Consider the following 9,667-nt stretch of genomic DNA (forward strand, 5'->3'; position numbering starts at 1 on the left):
GGGGGGGGGGGGGAGCAGCGCCCGGCTGGGCCCCAGCCATCGACACGGGGGGCCACCCCTCCACCGCCAGACAAAGCAGGGACCACAACGGCTAACGTGCGTGGCTAATGTGACTTTAACACCATGGGACACTCACGGGCAGACTGCTTCAGACAGACAGTTTCCGGCAGCCCCTAGAGAACAGAGACTACGGGCTCGGTGGGCATCGAGCGGGGAGGGGCAGTGCCGTCGTTGGGCCCACAAGGAAGGCAGCAGCAGGGCTCCCCGGGGAGAGGCTCTCTGGGCGGGGGGGCGGGCAGCGCCGTCCTGGGACAGCCTGGCCCCGGCAGCAACACACAGGGAAGCCTGCCTTGCTGCGGTCACAGGCACAGCCCGGAGCCCAAGCCCAGCACGAGCGGCGAGAGTGCTGGACCCAGCGCGGAACTCTCCAGAATAAAACCAGGTGCCCAGCGCAGGCTCTTAATGACATGGGGCGCATGCCCATGATAACTTCGGCTTATGAAAGATACAAAATTGCCCGTCTGGTGAGACCCCAACTGTAGGCACGATGAAAAGCACGAAAACACGAGACGAGATTGGTGGTGGTGGGGGGGGGTCCGTGTGGCGGTGCCAGAGGGAACGGGGCGTGACGGTGAACGGTAGTTGTATCCGTCTGGTGGGATCGTGAATGGATGATCTGCTCCTTTACTCTTCCTTATGTTTCCCAAATTTTCTATGGGAAATGAGCACTTAATAATCAGGAGACTAAAAACCCAGAAACATTCTAAAATAGAAAACTTGAAATACATCAAAACACCACTTTTGGTTACTTCTTTAGAAGTGAAGGGCTGATATTTATTTTCTTCTTTTTTCCACTTCTTCTCTTTTTGTCCCCCAATTTTTGGTAAGTAAGTATGTTACTTTTAAGATCAGAAAATAAAAAAGCCAGAAGACATGAACTGTCCCGTCAGCCGTGTGAGGGAATGCAGCCACCAGAGGGCGCTATCGATGGGCAAAGCTGAAGAGCCATGCTCGCGCCCCGGGGCTCTGGCCGGGACTTCCAGCCCAGAGGAGGCTCATGGGGCGGAGGGGGCTGCATCAGGCCTGTGGCCAGAGGAGGGGGTCTGCCTGACCTGTCGGACCCTCCTTGCAGGTCAGGGCACCGGGCCAGCTGTCACAGTAAATGGAGGACAGACAAAATCTTCTGTTCTGCTGGTGGTATCTCAGGGAGACAAGCAGGCCTGATAGGTCTTCCGTCTCCCCGGACTGAGCTAACCCTGTCTCTGAGTGTGGACACAGGGCAATGGACCGTCTCAGGGGGATGTAGGAGGACCGGGGGCACCCACGTGAAGTGCGGGGAGCAGAGCTGACACTCGGCAGTTTCCCCGCCCCCAGGCTTGTGCTGCAGTAGAAGCCTGGGCACCTGCTCCCCCCTGATCCAGGGCTCAGCCGGCCCTGCTTGTGGCAGCTCCAAAGCCTTCAGAACCATCTCGGGCTTCCTGGCTACCCATCCAGCTGTTGCAGGCTGGGTACCCCCCCCAAATGCATCCCCTAGAGGAGCCTGGGCAGGCTGGATGATAGCCGGGCAGGCTCAGGTCCCCTCCACTCCCTGAGCCTCTGCTTCCCCCCTGATATGCAGGCACAATAAGCATGGGAGCCCTGTAGGTGCCGTGCGTGCCCACGTGCGTGTGTGTGCACACGTGCACGCAAACCATCTGCGAACGTGGCTGTAGGCGTGGCTCAGGAAGGCCAGACCTGTCTGCGTGCAGGAGAACCAGGGGTTGGGAACAGTCACAACCAGTGTTTCTCTGGGATCAGAAACCACCATGCAATGATCAAGAACGTTCTGCACCCATTGTGGGGTGCGGGTTCTGCGAGCTTAAAACCGGAATGGGGCAGGGGTGCAAAGAGGCAGAGAGAAGCGTGGGAGCCCCCCAGTGAGGAGGGAGCGCTTTGGCAGGGAATGCCCCCACTGGCGGGGCCTCTTGGTGCTGTGTGACCCGAGGCAGGTGTCCTCCCCTCTCTGAGCCCTGGTTTTCTCATCGGATCCCTACACCATGGGGTCTCAGCGGTGGGAAAGGAGAATGTGCGAAGGCGGCCAGGCCAGAAGGGAAGTACCAGGGCAGCTGTGAGCCATGGGCCCCTCAGCTCCGAGCGGGTCACGGTACCCCCAGGAGCAGCCCTGGAGGCTTGTGCGCTGCGGCGGGGCGGGGGTCGGTACTCACTGATCTTGCAGGGAGGAGTCACCTCCAGACACTCCTTGTGCGCCCCGACACCACACTTGGTGCACAGGTAGCCCTGGTAAAAGGTGCCCCTGCGCAGGGGGAGGGCGGGAAGTGAGGATGACACCGAGCCAAGGTCAAGAAAGACCAGCAGGCCCACCTTGCCATCGGCCCCACGGATCACCCAGCCCTTGAAGCCCCGGGCCCCTGAGACCCTCGCCCTCACGTGCCGCCTATTGCTGGCTCTCCTCCCAGACCTCTCCCAGCCTCGCTCTGCCGCCCTGCACGGCGGGCCCGGGGCACCCACAGGGACGGCCCCTCCCCTCCCGGCTCGATCCGGAACGCCCGAGGGCCGGGACGGCATGGTGTGACACTGCAGGGACGCTCCCCAGCCCCTCTGGGCCCAGCACGGGGCCGGCTGGGTGTGTGGGGGGGTCAGGGCGAGGGGGACACGCTCTCTTGAGGGCGGGCGGCCTCCTCACCTGAGGAACATTCTGCAGGCTTTGCAGTTGGTGGTCTTGTCAAAGGTGTACATCTGGAAGTTGTGGTGGTTGGCATTGGCCTTGTCGGGCTTGATGTTGGACCTGACCGGAGGAAAAGAGGCCCAGATGGCCTGAGCTCCACCGAAGCAGGGTCGACTTGGGGGCCGGCCAGGCTCAGGAGCAGGCCGGGCCGCAGGTCAGGAGGCCAGGCCGCAGGCTGCACCTGCCCCGACACCCCGGGCAGAGCAGGGCTCTGAGTGAGGGCTGGCACGCGTGCCTTCTGGGAGGATGGGGAGGGGCTCTTCTTGACAAGGGTTTCTGGCAGGTGCGGGATATGTCACAACTCAGCCAACGTGCCCTGAGGGGCTTCACCGTATGCAAGCCTATGATTCAAAATCTAAGCAGACGGCGCGCTGGGCTCGGCATGAGCACATGGAAGTGGGCAGGGGACACGCACTGCTGTGCAGCGTTCCCTCAGAACACGTCCACGACCAGACGGCGCGAGGGCCAGATGCCGGGGGGACAAAGCCGCAGGGCCGGCCGTGAGAGGCGGAACCCGCGGTGTTTAGCAGGGAGGGGAGTGCTCCTGCCCGGGGGCCCCCGGCCTTCCTGACTCCAGGACCCCAGTCTGGCCTCAGGGTCCGGTGTGTCTGGGGACCCCATGGATCCCCTTTCTCTGTTGGACATATTGGGGCTCCTTCTAGATTCCATGGAAACAGAGCCCTTCACAAAGAAGTGACAGTCCAGCCATCCATAAGGCCCTGAGGACACAGGTCACCAGGTGTCCACTGGCACTGCAGCCGCCGCTGGCCCCTCACCGGCCCGCTGTGCCCCAGGCAGATCGTAAAACAGTGAAGGTGCTACTGAGGTGCGCCTGGGGTCTCGGAGTGACAGAGCCTGTCTCGGTTTCTGGGCATTTGAAATCCCTGCCTGCGGGGGTCCTGGACGAACTCGCCCTGGGACTCCCCCGGCCCCACGCCGCGGCTCACCGCACTCACATGGCCATCTCGAACTGTTCCATCCACCTCCGCTTCATATCCTCCGTCTTGCAGAAGAACTGGAAGCCCTGCTTCCCTTGGAGATGAATTAAATAGAATCCGTAGGACCACTGCGGGAGGAGAAGGGGACAGGCTCGCGGCTGGCCTGGGGCCCACGGACACACGTGTGCATGTGTACGGGATGCTCGTGCCTGTGCGTGCACACGTGTGTACCTGCGTGTGCACGTGTGTACATGTGTGTATGGGACCCTCGTGCCTGCACCCGCGTGTGCACGTGTGTACCTGCGTGTTTACCACGTACTCAGACCTGCGTGTGCACACATGTGTACGTGTGTGTACCAGGTACTCGGGCCTGCACACGCATGTGAATGTGTGTAAGCACGTGTGTGTGTGCACCCCCCTCAAACAGGATGTCCCAAGACCCCTCTGCCACCTGCTCCAATGTGTGCCCTCAACTGAATTCTCCGCAGGCTCAGCCAGGGCCGCGTCTATGATCGAGCGGGGTCCCCCGGGAGCCTGTGCTCAGAACTGGCTGGGGCCCTTCCACCACCCCGGTCCACCCACTTTCAGTCCCTAAATGTGAGGCTAAAAGACACACTGCTGTGAAGTAAAACAACAGAAACCAAACCAAAGGCTGGAGAAGGCCGTGGGCTGGGAGGGCCTGAAGCAGAGCCAGCCCACAGCTGCTTTGACCACCCACAGTCCTGGCCATCTCTAGGGGCTTGCGAAGGAGCCCAGGAAGGAGTGTGGGAAGTCTGAGCCCATTTGTGTTGGAAAAGATGGAGGGAGAAAGGAAGAAGGGAGGGAGGGAGGGAAGAGACAGGGAAGGAGACAAGGAGGGGGAGGGAGGGAACAGAGAAGGGAGGGAGGGAAGAAGAAAAGAAAGGAGGGAGGGAAGGGAAGAGGGAGGAGGGACAGAGGGAACGTAACAGGGGGAAGGAGGGAGGAAGAGAAGGGAGGAGGAAAGGAGGGAGGAAGGGAAGGAAGACAGGAAGGTGGAGAATGACACCATGAGAATACACCAAAGCCCTGCCAAAGCCGGGGGTCCTTCAGCTCTGGGGAATGGGAGAGGGTGGGGCTGGGGCAGGCAGGTGGGCCTTCCTTTCTACCCTCTGTAATGGCAGTCCGAAAGCATGGATACACACCACCGTCCTGATGAAGGCACAGGGAGCAGGACGAAAGAAAAAGAAAGCCAGGAGCCTGGCCCTCCTCAGGCCCACTCGGGGTCCCCCCTGCCACGCAGGCTCAGAAAGGAAGGCCCGGCTGGGACCTGAGGGGAGGAAGGCAAAGGAGGACCCAGGTGCTTACCATTTTCCCATGAGACTAGGAGGCATGAGGAGAGGAGAGGAAAAGGGGAGACAGATTGTTAAGAGACTCAGCGTGACCCGGCAGTGGGTACCACAGCCCGGGACCCGCCACTGCCAGGGGCAAGGCTCTGCCTCCCAGAGGAGAGGTGCCAGGGGCTGGGACCCGGGGGGGACTATGTCTTCGGCCCCAAGCCTCAGGAGTTGTTTCAGACTTGGGGTGGTGTTGAGTGGGTCACCCCCAACAGCCCTTCCAGGTGGAACCTGCATTCTACATTGCGAGCTCTGAAGTCCAGAGTCTGGGATTTTTAACACATTGGCTCCTGGCCCCCAAATCTAGCCAGGGATGCACACAGTAGGTGGTGCTCAAGCCCTGGGGTGCAGAAGCCTCTGCTGAAGCAGGACCGAACCAGAGAGGGTGGCAGCCACACCCCAGCATCCATGGTTCCACCCTCCGGAGTCGTGGCCCCGCCCCCAGCAGCCACGGCCCCGCCCCCCAACAGCCTCGGCCCACCGGGCTGGACACCGGTGTCTAACGACCCACAGTTAGGCCTGCCCAGAGCCCACCATCCAAAGGAAGGCCTGCTTATTGCAGGGGGCAATGTGGGCTGAGATCAGATGGCCACAGTCTAAAGTCTGGCTCTCTGCAGAGCCGCTCTGCGGTCCCTTCACCCGGGAGCCTGATCCCGATGATGCCCACCCCCAGTGAAGATTCAAAGACAGAGGGCCAGGAAGTGCTGGGCGTGCTGTCAACAGAAGGCAGAGGGACAAGAGGGTGACAGAAGGGAAGGCCTATTCGCACGGTGCAGCCACCCAGTCGGGGGTCAGTGCTGACTTCCAGAGCGGCTCTCCCTGTTCTCAAGGCCACCCCGCGACTCCTCCCTCAGCCCCAGAGGGCCCTGCCGTCACCAGCAGGCAGCCCGGGGCCTACCTTCTTGACGTCCTTGTTGTTCATGGGGTCGTCGGTCATCTTGTGGAAGAGTAGCTCGATGACCTCCTTCAGCTCGTAGCTGTAGCCTCTTCTCTTACAGACAATGACCACCTTGTCGAACAGAAACAAGTACCTGGCCCAGCAGTGTGGCCAGGCGGCCGTCAGCACACCCGGTGCCCCGTGCTCTGAGGTCCCGGGACAGCCAGCGTGTGCCTGGGGTGGGCAGCAGCAGCAGAGCTGTTCCCTCTCCGAGCCTGAGCCTCACCCTACTGCCTGGCTCAGCTGCCAAACTCTGACCCGCCCCCCAGCAGGTCTGAGCTGCTCCATACAACTTCTCCAGGAAGCCCTCCTTGACTACCCGCCCCCAGGGCTCAAGGCTCATATGGGTTCCCCAAGCCTCCATGCTCCATCCCCCACTAGATGAGAGCCCCAGAGGGACAGGACCCCTATCTACCATGACCGCAGCCGCAGCCCCAGGCCTGCACACAGCAGGTGCACGTGGAGGGCTCTGAACAAGCAGGGGCCATGCATCTGGAGTCCTCCCCGTCACCTGCCCGGGCACTCCCTCGCAGGCATGCGGCCAAGAGCTCATGTGGCCGCTCTGCTGCTGCCGGCCCCAGGGAGCCTGGGAGCTCGCAGGCCAGGGCCTCTGACTGCCCTCTAGCCCCGCCCAGTGCCGGCCACGGGCAGGGCGGCCACTGGCTGACGTGGCATGGACGCTGTCACCGAGCAGGAAGGCGGCAAGTGAAGCAGAGGAGCACAGGACCGAGTGTGCGGGCAGCTCTTCCCACGGGACAAGCCGTCTCCAGGCCGCTGGGGAGCGGGTGCCCGACTACAAGGGGCTGCCACCCAGCCCGGGGCTGCCCGCCCACTCACCTATCTTGCTTGGTGTGGTTGACTATGGACCGGACCTTCAGCTCCCCATCGATCTTCGGCCTCCCATATTCCTCCAGTTTCACTTGCTGGAAAGAAAGGGCAAGGCGGTCAGCCCCAGCACCAGAGCGGGGCCCCCCAACTTCGCACCTACACGGAGAGGAAGGGTGGCGGGCCGGCACCCAAGCGTGTATGGTTCCCGCAGACACGGAAGGCAGACCCGGGCGAAGCAAGCCTGCGGTTGCTGGCTGGGCTGGGGCGCAGGTCGGGGTAGGAGAGGACGGCGGGGAGGGGGGGCGGGCTCTGCCCCAGGCCCGCCGAGCACTCCCTTCAGCGCTGCGGGAACAAGGAGCGATTGATGGTGTGGGTCATGGCAACAGGCCACCGTTGTGTGGAGCCCAGAGCCGGGCCCCAGTAGGAAGGGCCAGCCGCCCAACCCTGGGAAACCCAGCGGAGGAGAACAAACGGCCTATCAGATGGCGGGCGGGCGGGGCAAGGGGCCTGCCAGCGGGGCGTCCTCCACGGAACGGGCTTCGAGTCCAATCCCGCTCTGGTCTGCTGGGATTTCAGTCGGGCTCGGCTCTCCCCCTGCTCTGATTCAGAGAAGGCGCGTCTGGATGCGCTCCCTGCGTGCCTTGCAAAGAGACCGTCTACCCGGACGGGAAAGGGAAGGAGGGAATGTTCCAGCACGTTAACGGGGCCGGGCCGTGGTGCCATGATGGACGGTTCTCAGCGGCTTTCTGAGTTTTCTGAACTTCGCAGGAGCTGCCGGGCCAAGGCAGAGAGAAGCACGGTGCTGGAGTCACGCGTGGTGGGGTGGGCACCCCGCCCAGATGCCCGCCTCTGGGCCCCACGTCTCCTGCACCCGCGGGTGGTGGACTCGGCAGAAACGCGCGCACTGAGCATGCGTCCAGCCCCCGGGACCGGTCCACACCTGTTCGCCACCACTGTTTCCTTTTTGTTACGTAAGGAACACGATTATTCATAACTAAAAACTTTAAGAACCCCAAAACTTGCATCATATAGCCAGCCCTTAGAAAACACCAGGGAAGACCCCGCCGGGCGCTAACGCCACTGCAGGTGGGCTGGGGCCCCTCTGTCCCTCACCTCCTCTGCACTCAGGCATTTCTAGCTCTTCCTAAAAAGACAGAAACATGGGGTCGTGTCATAATGCAGTTTTGCAACTTCTTTTTTCTTTCCTTGACGATGCATCAGGAAGGTTCTCTATACAAACTACATTTGTACACTAGTTCCCCTCTGGGCTCTTTGGACCCTGGTGGGTGAGGAGAGGGCCCATGGGCGCCAGGGGTCGGCCTGGGCATTCAGGCCTTCTTTTGCAAAGGCTTCTGTGTTGATGAGCCCCTGACAGGGTCACCCGGACTCTGCCCAATTCAGGGACCAGACAATGAAAAGTGTCTGGCGTTAGACCAGTGGTTCTCAGTCAGGGTAACTCTGTACTCAGGGGACGTCCGGGGATGTCTGGGAGCCCCGAAGGTGGGTGCACAGACAAGGGGTGCTCGATACCCTACAATGCGCAGCACAGACCCCACAACAGAGAATGGCCCGGCTCCAAATGTCAGCGGTGTCAGGGTACAGAAAGCCTGGCTGAAACATTCGGCGGATCTCTGAGAAGTTGCTACAGGTTGGCAAGGAAGCGTCTGCTTTCTGGGACGGCCCATCTCCTCTTCCCGCAGGACACGGGCTCACCCAACGCCCGGAGGCCGAGCCTCTGATGAACCAGGCTGGGGAGAGGGTCCTGTGAGGTGTCAGCCCTGAGTAATGAAGGGAGGGGAGGGGAGTGGAGGGGACGGGAGGGGAGGAACCAAGCGCCGCTCCCAGATAGAGCGGCCAAACCCTCTCCACTGCTCCTCCTGCGGACAGCGGAGCTCGGGTGGGCAAGGAGCCCAAGGAGCCTCAGGTCCCCCAGGAGCCACAGCCCTTCTGTCCTCGGTCCAGGCCAGGGAGGGAGGGAGGGGGGTCAGTACCACTCCTCCCCCAGACCCTGCCTCTCGGCGAGTGGGCCACCTCTGTGTACGGCTGCACCTGCTTCCCCCACCCGCCTGCTCATTTAATATTGAGATCGTGAAAGTGATTTCTGAAACTTGTTTATGCGGTCCTAATTAATCTCCACTCTGTAGAGAGTCAGCCACACTTACCAAGTTTTCTATAGAACTCTGAAATTCGCTGATTTTCTTCAGGGTCTCCTTGTCCCGTTTAACTTCGTTTATGTACATTGCTAAGTCCTGAAAACAACGGGGGCAGGGAGGGGTCAGCCGGCCGACTCCCAACCCCATCCACACTTTCAGAGCACCTGCCACCAGCCCCACAGCGGGCGGGCCTCTGAAACCCCACCTGACTCACGAGTAAAGTAAGGCTGGGAAGGTTAAACCAACCCTAAACGGCATGTGTCATTGGGCGAGAATCCCACGCCCCTGCCTCCTGGAACGGCTTCTCTCTGCCCTGTCACTTGACCCCCTTCCAGCTCAGACTAGAAGAAAACATCCAGCTAGACCTGACCAGCCCGCTTCTCAGCTCTGGGGAAATGGGCACCTGGTAGGCCCCCCACTCCCACAGAGCCGCGCAGAACTGGTCTAGCTCTGGCTGTCCACACGCTGCTGCCCTCCTGTCGGCCACCAGGGGGCAGTGCCCGCCGCAATCCAGGCAGCCAGCACGCGAGGGCGGGGGCGGGGGGAGGGGTGCTAGGGGATCCCAAGCCCTGTTCCTGAGAAACCAGCTGGAGGCACTGACCCGCCCAGCAGGACAAGCTGCCTTGGGTGGAATCTCTGAGCCAGGCCGTGGTGGGGAACCGGTTCCAGCCTCCCCTCCAGCACCTCCTGCCCATTCCTATAAGGAGCCCACGGAGGGGGGGGGGGCGGGC

The 9,667-nt window shown here is 61.7% G+C and overlaps 1 protein-coding gene across 1 annotated transcript in view; it reads right to left on the bottom strand.

Moving 5' to 3' along the window:
* VAV2 (vav guanine nucleotide exchange factor 2) overlaps window positions 1–9,667 on the bottom strand; it is a 175,343-nt gene that overhangs the window by 16,339 nt on the left and 149,337 nt on the right. Inside the window, exons 12-17 of the mRNA XM_040632153.1 lie at window positions 8,946–9,032; window positions 6,793–6,878; window positions 5,917–6,049; window positions 3,682–3,791; window positions 2,684–2,785; window positions 2,205–2,293 (exon numbers count right to left, since the gene is read on the bottom strand). Of these exons, the coding sequence (XP_040488087.1) occupies window positions 2,205–2,293; window positions 2,684–2,785; window positions 3,682–3,791; window positions 5,917–6,049; window positions 6,793–6,878; window positions 8,946–9,032 (607 nt within the window). The remainder of the gene's footprint in view (window positions 1–2,204; window positions 2,294–2,683; window positions 2,786–3,681; window positions 3,792–5,916; window positions 6,050–6,792; window positions 6,879–8,945; window positions 9,033–9,667) is intronic.

Source organism: Ursus maritimus, unplaced genomic scaffold (assembly GCF_017311325.1).
Source record: "Ursus maritimus isolate PB19 unplaced genomic scaffold, ASM1731132v1 scaffold_17, whole genome shotgun sequence".
Taxonomy (NCBI): Eukaryota; Metazoa; Chordata; class Mammalia; order Carnivora; family Ursidae; genus Ursus; species Ursus maritimus.